Below are 22,820 nucleotides of genomic sequence, written 5' to 3' on the forward strand. Positions count from 1 at the left end.
AAAGTTATAACTCCGAACAAACATGAAATCAGACACAAGCCTAAAGTAAATGAGGAAAAAAGAGGTAGTCACCCAGACAGTAATTCTGATTCCAAAATGCAATATGATTTACCTAGAAATCTGCATTTAGTACATTAATGCGCAGATATGGAATTGAAAGATTTTCATCTCATTTGAAAAGGTAGGAAGACAGACCAAAAGATGTCCGGGTGTAAATGTTCGTGTTTTAATTGGTATAACTATGAATGTATATACGCCAGTTTGTCAGAAGAACTATCTACCAACTTTGAAACTGATGGAAAAGCAATACTCAATGTTTATGAACTGAAGTTTGCCCTAAAATTTAACTGATAAGAAAGAAACCTAATGAGAGTTTTGCAAAATTGCATCAGGTGAAGGAGCAGCACTCCAAATGCTCGTGCTTCCAAATAAACCTATTGGACTATAATGTGGTATTGTGTGATTTTTAACTTTGGAATTAACAAGGAAGCTTCAGGAACAGAAAACCTACAGATACAAGTGGTACTTATTTCAGGGAACATACACAAGGATACCAATTAATGAAAAAGTATGCCTAGTTCTAAAGAATGATTTGAAGAGAATAAAATGCTCCGTTGTAATAAGACTGGTCATAACAAAGCTAAATGCTGGAAACTAAACGTGAGATCAAGTGCAGTAGGGGGGAGTCTCAAGGGAATCCTCAGTAAAGGGGGCATCCGGGAAAAAAAGGTATTGAAAAGGTAATGATAATGCAAAGAGAACAAGTTTCCTTAGAGTCCACTAAAAAGGGAAAGGTGACTCAGGACAGTCAAAAAAATTTTCTTTGATCATTGTAGAGAATCAGATCAATGGTGGTTCTGAATATTTTATCTCAAAAGAATAGGTTATTCCTTACTATTTGAATCAAAGTTAAACCAGTAAAGACACTCGAGAACACTGGGCAAATCAATAACTGAAGCTGGCTAATTAGATAGATTACCTACAGTATGGAAACAGGCCTTTCAGCCCAACAAGTCTACAATGACCCTCCGAAGAGTAACCAACTCCATTCTCCTACCCTATATGTACCCCTAACTAATGCACCTGACACTATGGGCAATTTAGCATGGCCAATTCACTTGGCCTGTATATCTTTGGATTAATGACACCATTTATTTTCCAGTGGGGTAAATGAAGGAGAAAATAATAATTGTAGGTATATATGGAGGTTACAAACCAGGCCCATTAAACATATTTGGATTAAAGAATGACTTAGTAAGTGGAGAAGTTAAAATTGAAGGTGAAACAAATCTAAATAGAAGAAATTGATTTTATCTGGAAATAAACAGATTTGTTCAAAAATATTTCTGGGGGAGATGAACAAGTGGAAGTAAAAGAAACTATAAATGTTACAACATAAAAATTGTTTCCTGTGTTATGACTAGTTCTCAGGCACATAAAATTAAATGGGATCAGAAGTCATTATGAAAAAAGGATATGTCTTCGAAATTCCATTATCAGCTACAATTTTCAAAAATGTAAATAAAAAGGATGAAGGAAAAAAAGACTGGGGCTTTTTAGCCCATCTTCTTTCACAGAAATGTAACAAGCAGACCCTGAATTGAGAAAGTTATATAAAACAGCATACGCCAAATAATTATAAAATCCCTACAGTGGGGAAGCAAGCCATTTCGCTCATCGAGTCCACAACAAGCCTCCAAACAGTATTCTACCTTGACCTAGCACCCTACCTGATCCCTGAAACCCTGCATTTCTCATGGTTATTCCACCTCGCCTGCACATCCCTGGACACTCTACGCAATTTAGCATGGCCACCCTCACCTGCACATCTTTGGATTGTGGGAGAAAACTGGAGCACCCACAGGGAACCCAATCAGATACAGGGAGAAGGTACAAACTCCATATAGACAGTTGCCAGGGGGTAAAATCAAACCTGGGCCCTGGCACTATGAGGCAGCAGCACTAACCACTGAGCCACCAATGCCACTCCAAAGTAACACTAGTGATTTTTTTTAAAGCAATTAGACCAATCTCAATTCAAATTTCACCAAATGCCGTGTGGGATTCGAAACTATAACCTCAGATCATTAGCCTGGCCCTTTGGATTACTAGCTCAGTGACGTGACCACAACACCGCCATCTCCCCATTATAATCTACTCGAAAACTGAATCAGAACCAATATTTGAGTGCTTTTATTTGGAAGACAAAGTACTAATGAAGAAACAGAGACCACCTCAACTATCGAAGAAGGGATAAAAGAAATGAACTAAAAGAAGTGAGACTAATTGGATTGGTCTTGCAGAGAGTGGCACAGGGAATTAATATCACAAGTTCTTCTGCCCGATTTGCAGTAGTTGTCAGGGGTGTACATAAAAGTGAAAATATGCATTTATTATTTCTTTGATCAATATCTAGACAACAGTTGTTTTTCACAGAAATGCATAAGTACACAGTATACTGGGTAGCTTGCTGTAGTTAAATCACTTCAACCTCTGCTGTAACAAGATTTCACTTCAGCTTATGGGCAGCCAATAAATGCATTATATGAATCATGACGTCTAAAGTTTGAACCTGAGATTGAGTGAATTTTCAAAGTTGTATGAGTTAGCTACTATAAAACAAAAGCACCAAGGAATAATTAAAATCGTATCCTACAACTTTGTAGTGCTATGAAAATCAGAATGACTGCAAATTTTCCAACCATGCTGCTATAGAAATGAAAGGAGATGAGACAATATTAGAATTCTGTTCGACTCTGAGTGCAAAACTATGAGACAGCTACAGCATTGAGTAAAAGCACAACCAATAAGAGTAGCAATCCTGTTACAATTAATGGGAAAAGAGTGCTGCAAACTATACTGCTGGACAGATATCAGCTGATGAATCAGCATAATCATGTTTAAAGGTGATAAATGATTTATAACTGTTTGAATGATGACTGCAGAAGGATAGCATAAAGTGAACATCAAGTATTAGATAGACACTTCTTGCAACATCATGAACTTTGCAAGCTTTTATGAAGTGATTCAAGATGATGACACAAAAATGAAATCCTCCAGGGCAAGATTCAAACTATATGATGGAATGATACTCATCCCAAGAGGATAAGTTAGGTATATAACCCAATGCAATGAGATGAATTAAGAGCTGATGATCCAGACAAGGACAAGTATTCAGGACAAAATTATCACTAAAGGGAAGATTGTGATCTAGTGATATTACCACCCAGAGATCTAGGTCTTCTGGGAACAAAAATTCAAATCCCATCACAGCTGCTGTGGAATTTATGTACGACTAATAAAAAGATCTAGATGTGAAAGTTTGTCTCAGTAATGGCAACCAGGAAACAATTATTGACTAAAACAAAGAATTGCAAATGCTGGAGATCAGAAACAAAAGACAAAATTGCTGGAGAAACTCAGCAGGTCTGGCAGCATCTGTGGAGAGAAAGCAGGGTTAACATTTTGATTCAGCCAAGTTTGGAAGAGGGACCACTGGACTCAAAATATTCACGCCATAATTTCTTCAGAGATGCTGCCAAAACTGTGGCTTTTCTCCAACCACTATTAATTGTTGTAAAACTGTCCTTCCTATAATGAGGCGACCAGAACTGAATGCAATATTCTAAGTGTGATCTAACCAAGGCTCTATAGAGCTGCAGCATAACCTTGTGGTTCTTAAACTCAATCCCCCTGCTAATGAAAGCCAACACACCATATGTATTCTTAACAACCCTATCAACTGGGTGGCCACTTTGAGGGATCTGTGGATGTGGATCCCAGAATCGCCCGTTCCTCCACACTGCCAAAAATCCTGCTTTTAACCCTGAAATTTGCATTCAAATTCAATTACCGAAATGAATAGCTTTACACTTTTTCAGGTTGAACTCCATCTACCACTTCTCAGCCCAGCTCTGTATGCTGTCAATGTCCTATTGCAAGTTACAACAGCCCTCCACACTATCCACAACTCCACCAAACTTTATGTCATTGGCAAACTTACTAACCCACTCTTCCATTTCCTCATCCAAGTCATTTATAAAAATCACAAAGAGCAGAGGTCCCAGAATAGACTCCTGCGGAACACCACTTGTCACCAAGCTCCAGGCTGAATACTTTCCTTCTACTACCATCCTCTATCTTCTATGCGCCAGCCACTTCAGTATTCATACAACCAAATTTTCCTGTATTCCATGTCTCCTTAATTGGTAAATGAGCTGAAAATGTGTTGCTGGAAAAGCGCAACAAGAAGGGCTCATGCCCGAAACATCGATTCCCCTGCTCCTTGGTTGCTGCCTGACCTGTTGCGCTTTTCCAGCAACACATTTTCAGCTCTGATCTCCAGCATCTGCAGTCCTCACTTTCTCCTAGTTAATTTATAAATGAGCCTACCATGTGGAACCTGAACAAATGCCTTGCTAAAATCCATGTACACCACCTCCATCAATATGCTTTGTCACATCCTCAAAGAATTCAAAAAAAGCTTGTGAGGCATGACCTGCCCCTCACAAAGCCATGCTGACTATCTCTAATCAAACTATGCATTTCCAAATGATAATAAATCCTTTCAAAATCCGCACCAATTTATCCACAATCGACGGAAGCCTGACTGGTCTGTAATTCACAGGGTTATCCCTATTCTCTTTCCTGAACAAGGGAATAACATGTACCACCCTCCAATCATCTGGTACGATTCCAGTGGACAGTGAGGATGCAAAGATCATCACCAAAGATGCAGCAATCTCTTCCCTCGCTTACCGTGGAAACCTTGGACATATCCCATCTGGGCCAGCGGACTTATCTTTCCTCATGTTTTTCAAAATTTCCAGCACATCCTCCTTCATTACATCAACCTGCTCAAGCATGCAGATTGATATGCTCAAGCATATCAGCCTGTTTCACACCGTCGTCACAAATGACAAGGTCCCTCTCACCAGTGAATACTGAAGCAAAGTATTCATTAAAGACCTCCCCTATCTCCTCCAACTCAAGGCACAAGTTTCCTCCACTATCTCTGATCAGCCCGACCCTCACTCTGGCCATCCTCTTGTTTCTTACATAAGTGTAAAACATCTTGGTGCTCCTCAAACAACCTCCACCTTTCTGTTGTGCATTTCCCAGAGAACATCTGTTCCCAATTTATGCTCTACAGCATTGTAATTCTCCCTCCCCCAGTTGAATACTTCACCATACCATCTGCTCCTATCCCTCTCCATGACTATAGTAAAGTTCAGGGAGTTGTGATCACTCTCACCAAAATGCTCTCCCAGCGAGGATCTGACACCTGACCTGGTTCTTTGCCAAGCACCAAATGCAATATGGCTTCCCCCCTAGTTGGCCTATCTACACATTGAGTCAAGAATCCTTCCTGGACGCACCTGACAAAATCTGCTCCATCCAAACTATTTGCGCTAAGGAGGTTCCAATCAATATTAGGGATGTTGAAATTACCCATGACAACAACCCTATTATTTCTGCACCTTTCTGAAATCTGCCTCCCAATCTGCTCCTCCATGTCTCTGTTGCTACTGGGGGATCTATAGAAAACTCCCAATTAAGTGACTGCTCCTTTCCGGTTTCTGACTTCCACCCATAATGACTCAGTAGACAAACCCTCCTCAATGACTTCCCTTTTTTGCATCTGTGATACTATCCCTGATTAGCAATGCCACTCTCCCACCTCTTTTACCTCCTCCCTGATTCCTTCTGAAACAACTGAACCCCAGACCATCCAACAACCATTCCTGCCAATGTGATATCCAAGTCTCTGTAACGGCGACAACATCATAGCTCCAAGTACTGATCCATGCTATAAGTTCATCACCCTTATCCCTGACACTTTGAGTTAAAATAGACAAACGTGAACCCATCATATTGACTGCAACTTTGCCTTATCAACTGTCTATCCTTCCTCACAGGCTCTTTGCATGCTATATCTGCTTGTCACCAGCTGCCTCATCCTCTGATCCGTAGCTCCACGTTCCATCCCCCTACCAAACCAGTTTCAACCCTCCCAAAGAGCTCTTGTAGACCTGTGTCCAGGAAATTAGTGCCCCACCAGTTCAGGTGCAACTGTACATTCCCACCTTCCTCAAAAGGTATCCAATATCTGAAGCCCTCCCTCCACCACTAGCTCTGCACCCATGTGTTCAACTGCATGCGCTTTCTGTTCCTAACCTCACTAGCCCGTGACACTAGCAATCCTGAGATTACTACTCTGCTCATCCTACCTTTTAGCTTCTAACCTAATTCCCTATACTCACTTTTCAGGTCCTCATCCCTTTTCCTAGCTATGTCACTGGTACTGATGTGGACCACAACTTCTGGCTGCTCACCCTCCCTCTTAAGAATCTAGCAGACTCGATCCAAGATATTCCTGACCCTGACTCCTGGGATGAAAATGTGTTGCTGGAAAAGCACAGCAGGTCAGGCAGCATCCAAGGAACAGGAGATTCGACGTTTCGGGCATAAGCCCTTCTTCATTCCTGAAGAAGGGCTTAATCCCGAAATGTCGAATCACCTGTTCCTTGGATGCTGCCTCACCTGCTGCGCTTTTCCAGCAACACATTTTCAGCTCTGATCTCCAGCATCTGCAGTCCTCACTTTCTCCCTGACACCTGGGAGGCAGCACGGTGGCACAGTGGTTAGCACTGCTGCCTCACAGCGCCAGAGACCCGGGTTCAATTCCCGACTCAGGCGACAGACTGTGTGGAGTTTGCACATTCTCCCCGTGTCTGCGTGGGTTTCCTCCGGGTGCTCCGGTTTCCTCCCACAGTCCAAAGATGTGCGGGTCAGGTGAATTGGCCATGCTAAATTGCCCGTAGAGTTAGGTAAGGGGTAAATGTAGGGGTATGGGTGGGTTGCGCTTCGGCGGGTCGGTGTGGACTTGTTGGGCCGAAGGGCCTGTTTCCACACTGTAAGTAATCTAATCTAATCTAATCTAATACCATCCGGAAGCCTTGATTGTGACCACAAAATCTCCTGTCTGTTCCTCTAATCATTGAATCACCTATCACTATCACTCTCCTATTCTCCCCCCTTCTCCTCAGTGCCAGAGACCTGGCCACTGTGGCCTTCCCTTGGTAGGTCGCTTCCTCCCCAACAGTATCCAAAGCAGTATACTTATTATTGGGGGAAACAGATGCAGGGGATCCTTGCAGCCTATTCCCTTTCCTTCATCTGACGGTCACCCAGCTGCCTTTATCCTGTACATTAGGTGTGACTACCTCCCTATTACACCTTCAGCCTCCCGAATGATCTGAAATTCATCTAGCTCTAGTTCCAATTCCCTAATGTGGTCTGTGAGGAGCTGGAGTTGGGTGAACGACTCGCAGGAGAAGCCTGCAGGGATGCTAGTGTTAACCCTTACCTCCCACATGATTGTAGATATTTTAAAAGCATCCTGTTCAAAGAAGACATTGATTATACCACTCTTGGAATACTGCATGCAATTCTGGTCTCCCTGCTACAGAAGAATGTTGTGAAACTTGAAAGGGTTCAGAAAAATTTACAAGGATATTGCCAGAGTTGGAGAATTTGAGCTATAGGGAGAGGCTGAATAGACTGGGATTATTTTTCCTGGAGCATTGGAGGCTGAGGGTTGACCTTATAAAGGTTTACAAAATCATGAGGGGCATAAATAAGGTGAATAGAAAATGTTTTTTAACTGAAGTTAGGAGAGTCCAAAACTAGAGGGCACAAGTTTAAGGTAAGAAGGGAAAGATTTAAAAGGGACCCAAGGGACATTTTTTTCGTGCAGAGAGTGATACGTGCATGGAAAGAGCTGCCAGAAGTGATAGAGGATGGTACAATTACAACATTTAAAAGACATTTGGATGGGTATATGCATAACAAGGGTTTAGAAGGATATAGGCCAAATTAGGATTTAGGATATCTAGTCTACATGGACAACTTGGACTGAAGGGTCTGTTTCCATGCTGGATATCTCTATGACTTTACAACATCAAGCAAAATCCACATATCTCAAACGAAGCAAATTTAAAGCTTAGACTGGTAACCCTACATGTGCCAGAGCAAGTCATTAAACCATTGAATGCTGAAGTTCTTGTCTCATTTGTTATCAGATTGTGAACATCTATGCAACTCACACCTAACAGCGTGTAGTGGTATTTTAGTACCAAAAAAAAGCAGCAATTTTCAAATTGAAAAAGTTAGTAAGAACAGCTCAATGTGATCTGGAAGTCATCAAATCCAGCAAAGTTATTGAGTGTGAATGACAAGCATTTTGCTTTGATCAAGCACTTGCCATGGGAAAAACCCTTCCCTGGAGAGGAATATTGCCCAGGAACGAACAAATACAAACTGACAACTTGCACACATGTCAAATGCATGTGCAGAGACAGATGAAAGTGGGACTGAAAGAATTAACGCCCAGTTTTGTCAACAAATAATAAAATCATTGATGGCTACTAAGCACATTGGGTATCTTGGTTGACTTGTAATTGCAAATAATAGTGATCGTAGACATTTTTAATGGAAATGGGGATGTTTGGAGAAACACATGTATATATATTGCATATAGCTGCCTTGACATAGCTATGCGACCTTGCCTTCTCTACAGTTCATTGCAGTCATTAAATACATTACTTCAAAGCAATATTTAAATACAAGTGCTCCGCTTGTTCAAGTTACAATGAAGTGAATTCATACCAGCAAATACATACAAAACAATACATTTTCTCATTTGCAATATGTTCCTCTGAACCAATATTTTGCAATTATTTGGAACATTGACCAGAAAAATTAATCATGCTTCCTTTTTTTTCAGTCCAATAATATTTCAGAAATATTTCTGAACTGTCCAATGAATGTTAATTTGTAGGACAACGGCTGCCGTACATTCAGTTAAATATCACAAGAATACAGCAACTCTAAATTTCGTAGCTGCAGACACTAATCAAAGAAGCAGCTCCAGGGCAAGCAAGGTTGCTCTTGCTAGTGTAGTTTGTTGCACGGTAAAAGGGAATGCCCAACCCAGCAACATTCTGTGAAAGTCAGGAAATTGGACTTTTAAAAAAATAAAACTAAACCTGAGCAAATAAAAAAGACGTGTTTTCCATTAATACAATTCTGTAAGCTCTCCTCTGCAGGACAATAAAGGTCAGATTTCCAAGATACCCTTACAATATATGGCAAATAAACACACATCCAACTTAAATTTTGAATGTCTTCACTCCATTTCCAGTTGGAAATTAGTCTGACTTAATGCTCCAAGGCAGAATCAAAAGGATTTTGCAAAACAATTTATTATCAGGCTCTGATGGAAGAAAGAATGAGCAAAAGGAATAAAGAAGAGCAAAATAGATTCTGAACTGAGGCAATTTTATTAGCAATGCACTCAAGTATGGCTGATGCCATTTTGGTACTTCGATAGTTCATACTTAAAACTATTGAACAGCATATTAAAAAAAATCAATTGTTTCAATTGCTGCAACTTCACATTCAGTGAAATGCCATTTTATATTAAATGACATGTAAACTTTCTCATCTTAGGAAATTAGGTGATCAAAACTCCTATTGAGAAACCTGGAACTAAAGTAATAACATTGGAGAGAACATCCGAATGCTTATGCAACCAACAATAAAAGCAATATATTTTTCACCTGCCTATTGGCTGTAAAACTAAAATATCTGTCAAACACAGTACAATGGTTTTCACACTATGCTTCAAGCAGGAGTTTTGCTACAGTGGCCACCATAACATTTCCAGTTATCTTCAACAACTCATTTTTTAAAAAGTACTGGCTGCTAGCTGCCTAATCATTTTATTTTCTAATTATATCAGTTGCAATCTTAATTCACTTTCACCTCCAAATTGCTAACATTGTTCATTAAATACAATTTGTTTAAAAAAATGATTTCTTTCTAAGTTTATGGAAGAAATAAGAATACAATATTCTCTCAATAACCACAAAACACTCAAGAATCCCTGAATGATGTAGATCAATGCACAAAATCTCACCACTTCTTTTTTATTCAAGTTGCTAGTCATGCTTTCCAATGCTAAACTGTGTTCAGGCAAGAGAGTCTCTTCCCCCAGTCAGACACAGCTACTATGATGTGGCTATAATCTCCTACACCTTAAAATACTATAAGTAATGAAATGCACTACTGGTTAAAAAAAAAATCTGTTGCACCATGAGTCAATGTTCCCTTTTTCATTTGGGGTCCCTAGGTTTTGTATTGCATGGCCCCTTTAAGATTGCTATGTAACTAAATATGTCTTCAAGGGAATAGTTGCCCATCAGCCTGGTTTTTGCAGTGTGCTGTATGTTTTACATTGCGCATGACTGTGCAGCAGTCACAAAGACAACATTACTAGGACTTATCTTAACTGGTCTCACAGATCTGATATAAAGTTTTTGTCAACCATAACCCTCATGAAAGCATCTCAATTGTCAGATTATGCCTTCAAGCCTTCTCAAGGGTATATCATAGTGGATAATTTGTGGCCTTAAAACAGGGCAGTTATACAGCCTGAGACCGCAATGATAAGGACATACACATGATATTTTTCTTTACCTGTACAGAATGTATGCTGTACCCACCTGAAACTGTAACCACAATGTACTGCTGTGGTGCTGATACTGGTGACAACTGAGCAGAAGGCTGTTGTTGCTGCTGCGATACCTGTAGTTCACTGACATACTGTTTTTGGGATGATGGTGGTTGTTGTTGTTGTTGCTGCTGTGATGGTTGTGCAGCAGTCTGCAAGTCTGTGACATACTGTTGTTGAGTTGGTTGTTGCTGCTGTTGCGACTGCGACTGTTGCTGCTGCTGCTGAGGCTGTTGTTGAGCTGGTGGGAGTTCTGTAACATAGGCCTGTGTTGCCATACCAACCTCTGCAGGTGGTACTGTTAAATGCCACTCTCCACTTTGTCCACTAAGAAAACAAAATAAGAAAATCAGTGGATAATTTACAATAATCACAAAATGTAATTAGCTTCTATCAACTAATTTTAGCTACCATTATGCATTACATTTAACAATAGCAATAGCTATGTTGTGCAAACCATGTCATAAATTAAAATGTAAACTGGTACTTGTACTTTAACCCACCTATGCATGACACATTTGGTTCAAAGTTGAGCAATCCAGCTAAAAACGGCAGCATTAAGTTAACAATCAACAAACACAATCTCCAATTGGCATATTCTTTGGTTGGAAAGAATTGCTATGACCCCTAATTAGTCATAGGCAAAATTTGTTGAACTCGTCTTGTTCTGCAGATTTCAAACTCTTATCGGCCAATTAAAGAAATTAAGAAAGAATTCCTGTTCTCACATCAGAAAGAGATATAATCACTTTGCCAGTAGTTGGGATCTGTTGGGACAGAAATTGGAGAAGGCTTGGAAAGAATATATATATTTTTTAAAGAGTCTGTTAATCTCTGATTTTTGCCTTTTTATCTTCTTTGCGTTCGCCTAGCTGCACAACCTGTCTGTGAAAGAGCAAGTGGGTGATTTGCTTCAATGACATTTCAACTACCCTTCAATAGGCCTAGAGCAGCCTAGAGATGACTTCCTATTAATTTCCCTCTATGCCTGCAAATAAAATACTCATAGCAATGATGAGTCTGAAAATGATAGCGCAAGTAACTGAACCCTATGTCATATTATTCTGAGGTGCCCCACTTTAGTGTTTCACCATACAATGCTGTAGTAAGTCAATAAACCTTTAAAAGAGTATACTAATTCATGGATAAGATAAGGAGCAAAACACACCAAGCAGAAAAAGTCTATAATTCAATGCTGTAGCTATAATCACATTCATCTAGCCTTGCTGCTGGCTCAAGTAAGAACATAAAAGGTACAGTTGATCTCTGCAAACATTATCCAGGGGCAACACAAGCATACCTTCTACCATTATTGTACCCAAATCACGACCTTCATATTGCAATAACAAACCCAAAATGAAACTCTTTAAACAAAACATCTGTTCAATGATTAATATAGATATTTCACGTGGAGGTTACATGTGAATTCATAATGGGGCTCATTTTGGCAAGAGCCAATACTTATTTTTGCAAAACGAGCAAAATACTTACAATTATGGCCCAACATCCAACCAGCAGACACTATTTAACTTACAGGTAAACTTTATTTTTCAGTGTTTCCCTCACATATGACTCAATTTAATCAACAATGTGGTCACACACCTCCCTAGATCTACAGCTGCTAGAACAGCCTGTTGTGAACTGGTCATAGGACAACTAGTAGATGATTGCACAGGGCTTCCTGGACCATGGTGGAACCCATACAGCAGACAGAATCCATTGATATTAACTATGTTGGCATACTGAAGCAAGATGAAAACCTGTTACTGTATTGACAGAGATATTTTTCACTGCTAAAAACACTCAGAAGAATTCAGACCAAGAATAAAAGTTTCCTGAAAGAGATAGAAGATATGGTACATACACCAGCATAGAAGCCACCATTGGGAAGGGATGACCAATGTCCAGAGATCCAGGATATAGTAATGAAGGAATTGCCTGGTTCAGAGATCTACAACACTATAAAGAGGAAATTGTCTGTTTCAACAGGAAGATGTCCTTCATGAAGGACATACAAGACATTAAAGATCCTCCGATCTGTTGTGACTTTCAGAACTCATCCTGTCAAGAACAGAATCAAAGTAAATGGTTTTCAAACTCAACATCTACCAATCCTCCAGGTTCAAAGAGAATGCACTCTGGGAAAATAATGAAATATCCAGATCACCTCAATTTGTGAAGTCTGAGGCTTGGTTAGAAATGATGTAGTGCTAAATGATCTTATATACACTAAAGTATAATAATAGACACAAATAGGGACATATACAATGGACTTATACAAGAGAATGCCTTAAGATTATGATATTGTAATAGGAAACTGGTGGGAGAACAGCATAGGATTATGAAAGAATAATACCCCCTTCCAGGATTTCCTCAGGTCTTCTGTGACCAATCATCACAGAGTAATTTGTATTTAGTTGCAAATATGCAATAAACTGTTCCTTATTAAAGGTAAAAACAATGACTGCAGATGCTGGAAGCCAGATTTTCCTTATTTAAAACAAGAGCCAATTCCTCATTATACAAGTAAACGGTCTCTCTTTCTACCAAACCTGTAGATCCCTAGCCTAAAACAGGACAGTGACTACCTAGCTACACATGTCGTGCAAATGCAGACAATCTCCTATGACAAAGTAGTTAGTAATTAGGATTATTCATCCAACAGACACGAGGGTTATCCTGGTCAAGTTTAGTCAAGATGGATTTGATCAATATTAGAAAAGTAGTGGGGGAATCATCAGGTCAGATAGTGGACAAGGTTAGTCAGGTGGTTGGAGGTTGCATTTGGAATATCGAAGGAAAGTCAAGGTGAGCAGTCTGAGTGATTGAGAGATTTTCTGTCAGAAGTTCAAGTTTTTCAGGCAATTCCCACAGAGGTCAGCGTGTCGAGACTTCAGTGGAGCCCGGAGTAGCATCTTAGGTTGCACATCTGGTCTCCAATGCTCTGGACCATAACCTGATCAGGATACAGCACCATTCAATACTCCTGTAAAGTATCTCAGGACATTTATCACAGTAAGGCATATAAGCACATGGTTTCGTTGTTATGATACTTGTCTTTGTCAGCCTGCCACAGAATGAAGGAAGCTTCTATCTGCTTACTGTAATTGTTGATCACAGCTAACAACTTACCATTCATCAACAGTGTTCAGTGAGCAACAACTTGGCAAATGGAATAGATTGTGGAGAAATAAGAGGTTATGAAGAATAAAGGAGCTGAATATTATTTAACTGGATAAAGTTCTCATCCATCAATCTTAAAAAGCTAGCATTCAAGTTCATTGGGGAATAGGGAAGGCAACTAGAATGCTGACCTTTATTTCAAAAGGAATGGAGCACATAAGTAGGGGGGGGTTGCTAAAACTACATAAGACACTGGTCAGAACAAAGCTAGAATACTGTCAAAAGCCCCTTAATTAAGGAAAGGTATACTGATATTGAAGGCAGTCCAGAGAAGGTTCACTAGACTGATATCGTGTTTGGAAGAGCTGTCTTATGAGGAATGACTGAGTATTTTGGGCCCATATAGAACATTGAGAGACAACCTTATTGAAACATACAAGATTCTGAGGGGACTTGACAGTTGTTTCCCCTTGCTGGAGAGAATCTCAAAAGACATCACTTCTCCACACTGAATTTCATCCACGACCTATCCACCCACTGTACCAAAGTGTCATACCCTGTCAAAGTTCTATACTGTCCTCCTCACTTTTGTGTCATCCACCACTTTGAAATTGTCCCATGCACACCAATATCTAGATCATTTATATTTATCAATGATCCCAATACCAACCCCTGATGAGTTCCAATACAATCATTCTGTCATGCTGAAAAATACTCCTTAACATTTATTCTCTGTTTCCTATCCCTCAGCCAATTTTATATCCATGTTGCTACTGTCCCTTTTATTCTATGACCGATAACTTTCTTCAAAAGTCTCTGTGACATTATATATCAAATGTCTTTTGGAAGAGTATGTACACCACATCAACAGCCATCTATTCACAACCCTCTGTTACGTCTTTAAAATCTCCTACAAATTAGTCAGATATGATAAACCCTTAATAAATCCAGGCTAACTTTTCTGAATCAATGCACAATTTTTTATGTGACTTAATCCTATCCCGAATATCTGTTCTAGGAGATTTCACACTACAAAGTTAAACTGATAGATGTGCAGCTGCTGGCTGATCTTCACAACCTGTTTTGCACAAGGCCATAATGTTTGCCATTTTCCAAATCTTTGTCACAACCCTGAATTCAAGGAATATTGAAAAAAAGTATGAGCACCTCTGCAATTTCCACTCACTTCCTTCAACATCCTTTGATGCACTTCATCCAGTACCAATCTCTCACCAACTCTAAGTACCAACAGCTTTTTCAATAGTCCTCCTTATCAATTTAAAACCCTTCTTGTGATCAGGTTTCCCTCTGTCACCATAGTCTGGGCAGAATTGCCTTGTTGGTAAAGACAGATGCAAGTATTAATTTAACATCTGTCATGCCTCTTGACGGGAAGTGCTTTCTGCTCTCTAAACAGCCCTTGTCCTCCTTAATCATCCTTTACTTATTGATGCACTTGTATAAGACTTTGGGATTGCCTTTTATGCTAGCTGCCAGTCTATTTTTAGTAGTCTCTCTTTGCTTCTCACTTGCATTTTCACCTCCCTTCTTAACTGCCTGTGTTCAAGTTTGGTTCTCAACTGTACCTGCTACCTGACACTTGGAACAAGCACACATTTTCTTCTTTAACATAGCTTTATATCTTCTGTTATCCAGACAGCTCTGGATTTGTTTGTTGTACCTTTTGCTTTGAGGGCATACACCTTGACTCTGCCTAAGCTAATCCTTTGTTCAGTGACTGTTTTTCCTGCCAACCTTAAGTTCCAGTCTATTTGGCCCAGCTTTGTTTTTGCCCCATCAAAGTCCACCACTCACCAGTTGATTATTCTTAATGTGGATTGATCAAAGTCATTTTTTATATTATGGTAATGATTAATATTCCCTAAATGATCACCCATTATCATTTGATCTGTTTGGCCCATGCCAATCCCAACAGCTAGGTCTAGCAGTGACTCCTTTCTTGTTGGACTGGAAATGTTGGAATGTAATTTATATTAATTTCCATTTTATGGAACGTTTGCTGATGCTAACTTAAATGTTTAAAGCCTTAGAAATGCATTGGAAATAGGAAAAATGCCTGTACTATTTTAACGGTGTCTGCATAAAACCCAATTTTAATTGCTCCATCAATGACGACCATACCTTAAGTTGTGTAGGCCCCAAGTTCTGGAATTAGCTCCCTATACCTCTCTACCTAACTTTCCTTCTTTGAAACACTCCTCAAAACCTCCTACTTGACCAAGTATTTGGTCATCTGACCTAACATCAGCTTATGTCACTCAGTGCAGCAATGCTTTTCCTATAAAGTCTTGAGACATTTTATGAAGTTAAAGGTGCCACATAAGTATACAGAGCTGTTCTTGGAAAGAGTTTTTCTTATTTTCAATTCAGAGTGCAAAAGACAACGAGTACCATGCTTAATACAAAACAAACTTCAAACAAACAGCTCTGAAACATTACTGAATAGCATAATAAGCCATCATTTGAAAGGAAATCATTTTTACAGTAAGTATTTACATGATATGGATATTTTGAGTTGCATTAAACAATATGAATCAGGCATACCATAATCAATTACATTCAAAATACAGGTTTCAATATTTGCTTGAAGGTAACGAAGAAGCTAGCTTGAAACAGAAACCCAGACAAATGGACTCAATGGCAGAACTTATTTAGCATGTCTTGTCTACACACCCCACCCAGATTAAGAGGTTGGCTGACTATTGAAGTTGAAGGAACAGAATTTCAACACTAAGCAACAGCGAAGAAAGGAGGGAAGGAAAGAGAGAATGGAATCTTCAGGGAGGAAGGTGCTAAGAAGGTTCACAAAGGTACCCAATCATATTCCCAAACAGATAAACTAAGTTCAAAAAGAATTTATCATATGATCTCCTTCCAGCTACCTCAGGCAAGACTGGTACTTGTAGGGAATGCTGTATGACTAGAGAAAGTGAGGTTTTAGTCAAGAAAATGAAGGAAGCGTATGTCAGGTATAGACAGCAGAGACCGAGTGAATCCTTACAGTTTAAAGGCAGTAGGAGTATACTTAAGAGAGAAATCAGGACGGCAAAAAGGGATATGAGATAGCTTTGGCAAATAATGTGGAGGAGCCAGTGTTGAACTGGGTTGGATAAAGTTAAAAATCACACAACATCAAGTTATAGTCCAAGAGGTTTATTTGGAAACACGAGCTTTCGGCGTGCTGTTCTTTCATCAGGTAGGTGTGAAGCAGGGCATTAAGACACAGCATTTATAGAAAAGATTACAGTATCATGCAACTGGAATATATATTGAACAAACTGCAATCTAGGATTGTTCAATATATAATTTCAGTTGCATGACACTGTCTTATGGTCCTGCCCCACAATTACCTGATGAAAGAGCAGCGCTCCGAAAGCTAGTGCTTCCAAATAAACCTGTTGGACTGTAAACTAGTGTTGTGTAATTTTTAACTTTAAGATTAAGAAGAATCCAAAGGGGTTTTATAAATACACTAAGGACAAAAGGGTAACTAGGGAGAGAATAGGGCCCCTTAAAGATCAGCAAGGCTGCCTATGTGTGGAACCGCAAGAAATACTAAATGAATATTTTGCATCAGTGTTTACTGCGGAGAAGAATATGGAAAATAGATAACATGGAGAAATAAATAGCAACATTTTGAAAAATGCCCATATTAGAGAGGAGGTGATGCTGGACATCTTCAAACCCATAAAGGTGGATAAATTCCCAGAACCAGATCAGGTGTACCTTAGAACTCTGTGTGAAGCTAAGTGATTGCTGGACCCCTTGTTGAGGTATTTGTATCATTGATAGCCATAGGTGAGGTGCCAGAAGACTGGAGGTTGGCTAACGTGATGCCAATATTTAAGAAAGGTAGTAAGGAAAAGCCAGGGAATTATAGACCAGTGAGCCTGACATTGGTGGTAGGCAAGTTGTTGGAGGGAACCGTGAGGGACAGGATTTATCTGTTTTTGGAAAGTCAAGGATTGCCAATAGTCAACATGACTTTGTGCCTGAGAAATCATGTCTCACTAATTTGATTGAGTTTTTTGAAGAAGTAACGAAGAGGATTGATGAGGGCAGAGCAGTGGATATGATCTATATTGACTTCAGCAAGGCGTTCAACAAGGTTCTTCATGGTAGTCGGTTTACCAAAGTTAGATCACATGGGATCAGGAGGGAGCTTGCCAATTGGACACAAAATTGGCTTGAAGATAGGAAACAGAGGGTGGTGGTTGTTTTTTGGACTGGCGGCCTGTGGTATGCCTCAAGGATCAGAGCTGGATTCACTACTTTTTATCATTTATATAAATGATTTGGATGTGAACAAGGGAGGTATAATTAATAAGTTTGCAGATGACACCAAAATCGGAGGTGTTGTGGACAGCGAAGAAGGTTACCTCAGAGTACAACAGGATCATGATCAGATGGGCCAATGGGCAAAGGAGTGGTAAATGGAAGTTAATTTCGTTAAATGTGAGGTGCTGCATTTTGGAATGCCAAATGTTAAAATCAGCTGCTATGTTTCAAAACAAAGTTCTTAGTTAGCTGTAAAGCGCCTTAGGATATCCAGCAGCACAATTAAGCAGAGCCAGAATGGAAGCAGATTGCCTAAATGGTGAGACGTTACAAGCTCTGAGTTGTGGTTAAATCTGGGTTCTAAGTGCATGAATTAGTATACAGGATCATCAAGAAATCAGGAAAGCTAATACGATATTATGGTTTATTATTAGTGGTGAGCTGTCTTTTTGAATCAGGAGAAAGTGAGGTCTGCAGATGCTGGAGATCAGAGCTGAAAATGTGTTGCTGGAAAAGTGCAGCAGGTCAGGCAGCATCCAAGGAACAGGAAATTCGACGTTTCGGGCATAAGCCCTTCATTCATCCTGATGAAGAGCTTATGCCCGAAACATCGAATTTCCTGTTCCTTGGATGCTGCCTGACCTGCTGCGCTTTTCCAGCAACACATTTTCAGTTTTTTTGAATCAGACAGGTTCTTAATCACCAAGGGGATGAAAGTGGTTAGCACTGCTGCCTCATAGTGCCAGGGACCCAGGTTTGATTCCAACCCCAAGTGATTGTCCGTGCAGATTTTCTCTGGGTACTCTGATTTCCTCCCACGATCTAAAGATGTTCAGGTTAGGTGAATTGGCCATGCTAAATTGCCCACAGTGTTCAGGGATGTGTAGGTTAGGTGCATTAGTCAGCAATAAATATAGATAATAAGGTAAGGGTCTGGGTGGGTTACTCTTCAGAGGGTCGGTGTGGACTTTGTTAGGCTGAAAGACCTGTTTCAACACTGTAGAGATTTTATAAGTACTATCTAATATTTCAGTTACGCCGTGTAAGGACATGTGGTCATACCAACAAAGAACAAGTGTAGGCCACTCACCCCTTTAAGCTTGTTCTGCAATTCAATAAGATCATGGCTGATCTGATTTTAACCTCAAATCTACATTCTTGATAATCTTTCATCCCCTTGGTGATTAAGAATCTGTCTGATTCAAGAAGACAGCTCACCATGAATAATAAACCATAATATCATATTAGCTTTCCTGATTTCTTGATGATCCTGTATATTAATTCATGCACTTAGAACCCAGATTTAACCACAACTCAGAGCTCTGTAACGTCTCACCATTTAGGCAATCTGCTTCCATTCTGGCTCTGCTTAATTGCCTTGAACTTATTCAAATACCCTGTTATAATATTTCAAATGATAGTTTTTAATATTTTCTCTACAACATATGTTAAGCTAACAGGTTTGTAGTTTGCTCCTTTGAATAAAGGAGTTGTATGAGTTATTTTCCAATGGAAAGATTATCTAAGATCCAAATTTATTACTACTATCCTGCGACTTCTGCTGAAACTTTGGTAAAAGTTTAAGCGCCAACATAGGTTTGATCTAAGACGTCTGGGTCAGACGAGAATTTGGAACATTTGAAGCTAATGTTCCAAAAAAGCATCTTTGGGACTAAGCAGCTTCACAGGCCCCCTCACTGCATATGCCAGTGAAAAGGAATCTATGCAATCATGCCTTTCATGAATGTACATCTGGGGATTTGACACTTGCATTTGGAACAGTATAATTGCTCTGCACAATGTAAGGACCCAGTGTGAGCAACCAAAGCTCATTGTATACATTGGTACCAATGACTTAGGTTGAAAAATGGATGAAGTCCTGTAGAGTGAATGTAGGGAGTTAGGCAGGAAGTTAGAAATCAGGACCTCAAGAGTAGCAATCTCTGGATCCACCTGAACCGATATCCTGGGAGGGAGATTTGCTGGAACTACTTGGGAGGGGTTAAAGTAGTCTGGCAGGGGTCAGGACATTAAGCATTACTGAGATAAGAGAGAAAGTTGAGGTTGGTACAGAAGTTAAAGAGAGCATGTTAAACAGACAAGGCAGGCAAGAGCATGGAAGAGAACATGGGAAGACTGATGAATTAAACTGCATTTACTTCAATGCAAGAGGCCTGACAGGTAAGGCAGATGAAGTCGGGGCACGGGTGTGCCATGGGATTGGGCTATCACAGTTATTATAGAAACAGGCCAAGGGAGGGACAGGTCGAGCAGATCAAGGCTCCAGAGTATAAATGCTATAGGAAGGATAGAAGGGAAAGCAAGAGAGGAGGCAGGTTTGGCACTCTTGATAGGGAAAACATCACGGGAGTACTTAGGGAGGATATTCCTGAGTGATCATCCAATAGGACCCCCAAGAGTCAGCAGGAAATTGTGGATCAAGTATGTAGAGAGATCACAGTTGTTAACAATAACAGGGTTACAATAGTAGGAGATTTTAACGTTCCAAATATGGACTAGGATGCCATAGTGTGAAGAGCTTGGATGGGGAGGAATTTGTTGAAGAAGACTCTCAATCAATATGTAGATGGCCCTACTAGAGAAGGGGCAAAACTTGACCTCCTGTTTGGAAGTAAGGCAGAGCAAGTGACTGAGGTTTAGTAGAGGATCACTTTGGGATTACTGACCATAATTCTATTAGTTTTAAAATTGCTATGGAAAAGGATAGGCCTAGTCCACAAGTTAAAGTTAAAGTTAACTTGGCCAAAGTCAATTGGCCAAGACCAATTTTGATGGTATTAAATAGGAACGTTCAAAAATTGATTGGTGAGGCTATTCACAGGTAAAGGGATGTTTGGCAAGTGGAAGGTTTTCAAAGGTGAGATAATAACAATTCAGGGCATGCATGTGAAGGACAAGACCAGCAGGAGTAGGGAACTGGATGACTAGAGATATTGAGGCTCTCATCAAGAAAAAAAAGGAGGCAGCATATGTCAGATATAGACAGCTGGAATCAAGTGAATCCCTTGAAGAGTATAGGGAGTGTAGGAGGACACTTAAGAGGGAAATCAAGAGGGCACAAAAGGGACTTGAGATAGCTTTGGCAGATAGGATAAAGGAGAATGCAAAGAGATTCTACAAGAATATTAAGGGCAAAAGAGTAACTAGGGAGAAAATAGGGCCTCTTAAAGATCACCAAGGCTGTCTATATGTTGATCTACAGGACATGGTGAGAACTTATACGAATATTTTGAGTCAAATATTTACCATGGAGAAAGACATAGAAGTTAGGGAACTCAGGAAATTAATAGTGATGTCTTGAAAAGTGCCCATAATACAGAAGAGGAATTGCTGAAGGTCTTAAAATGCATAAAGGTAGATAATACCTAGGGTCCTGATCGAGTGCAGGATATCGTGGAAAGCGAGAGAAGAAATTGTGGGGTCCCATCAACAGCTACAAATGTGTGGCCAGAAGATTGAAGGGGAGCTAACGTCGTGCATTATTTAAGAAAAGCTGCATGAAAAGCCAGGAAACTACAGACCTGTCAATCTAATGTCAGTGGTGGTCAAGTTGTTCAAAGGAATTCTGAAAGACAGAATCTACATTAATTTAGAAAGGCAAGGACTGATTAGGGATGTGGTTAAGTGCACGGAGAAACGTGTCTCACAAAATTGATTGGGTATTTTTGAAGAGGTGACATAAGAAGATAGATGAAGGCAAAGTGGTGGATGTTTTCCACATGGACTTTAGCAAGGCCTTCGACAAGATTCTGTGTGGTTGACTAGTTAGTATGGTTAGATCACATAGAGTCCAGGGAGAGCTAGCCAATTGGATACAAAATTGGCTTGACAGTAGGAGACAGAGGATAATAGTAAAGAGTTGTTGCTCAGACTGAAGACCTGTGACTAGTGGTGCGCCACAAGGATCGGTGCTGGGTCCACTGCTGTTTGGTATTTATATAAACAATTTGGTTGAAAATATAGGAAGCATGATTAGTAAGTTTGCAGATCTCACCAGAATTGGTGGTGCACTGGTTAACGAAAAAGGTTATTTAAGAGTACGTTGGAATCTTGATCAACTGGGCCAGTGGGCTGAGGAATAGCAGATGACGTTTAATTCAGATATATGTGAGGTATTCCATTTTGGTAAGATGAACCAGAGCAGGACTTCCAAAAATTGATTGGAGGGGCCATTCACAGGTAAAGGGATGTTTGGCAAGTGGAAGGCTTTCAAAGGTGAGATAATAACAATTCAGAGCTGAAAATGTGTTGCTGGTTAAAGCACAGCAAGTTAGGCAGCATCCAAGGAACAGGAAATTCGACGTTTCGGGCCAGAGCCCTTCATTGGGCTCTGGCCCGAAACGTCGAATTTCCTGTTTCTTGGATGCTGCCTAACCTGCTGTGCTTTAACCAGCAACACATTTTCAGCTCTGATCTCCAGTATCTGCAGACCTCACTTTTTACACTAATAACAATTCAGGGCCAGCAAGAGTAGGGAACACTGGATGACTAGAGGTATTGAGGCTCTCATCAAGAAAAAAAGGAGGCAGCATATGTCAGATATAGACAGCTGGAATCAAGTGAATCCCTTGAAGAGTATAGGAGGACACTTAAGAGGGAAATCAAGAGGGCACAAAGGGGACTTGAGATAGCTTTGGCAGATAGGATAAAGGAGAATGCAAAGAGATTCTACAAGAATATTAAGGGCAAAAGAGTAACTAGGGAGTTAATGAGAGGACCATGGGAAGCATTGTCAAACAGAGAAACATCGGGTGCAGGTACATAATTCCTTGAAAGTGACGTCACAGGAGACAGAGTGATG

At 40.1% G+C, this 22,820-nt stretch overlaps 1 protein-coding gene across 4 annotated transcripts in view; it reads right to left on the reverse strand.

Moving 5' to 3' along the window:
• Positions 1-22,820, reverse strand: part of rfx1a (regulatory factor X, 1a (influences HLA class II expression)) — a 150,911-nt gene that overhangs the window by 120,232 nt on the left and 7,859 nt on the right. For all 4 annotated transcript variants that reach the window (XM_060855316.1, XM_060855318.1, XM_060855317.1 and 1 more), the window contains exon 2: positions 10,569-10,903. In XM_060855316.1, coding sequence (XP_060711299.1) covers positions 10,569-10,854 — 286 coding nt within the window. In that variant the 5' untranslated portion in view covers positions 10,855-10,903. The remainder of the gene's footprint in view (positions 1-10,568; positions 10,904-22,820) is intronic.

The sequence above is a fragment of the Hemiscyllium ocellatum genome, chromosome 45 (genome assembly GCF_020745735.1).
Source record: "Hemiscyllium ocellatum isolate sHemOce1 chromosome 45, sHemOce1.pat.X.cur, whole genome shotgun sequence".
In the NCBI taxonomy this organism is placed as follows: domain Eukaryota; kingdom Metazoa; phylum Chordata; class Chondrichthyes; order Orectolobiformes; family Hemiscylliidae; genus Hemiscyllium; species Hemiscyllium ocellatum.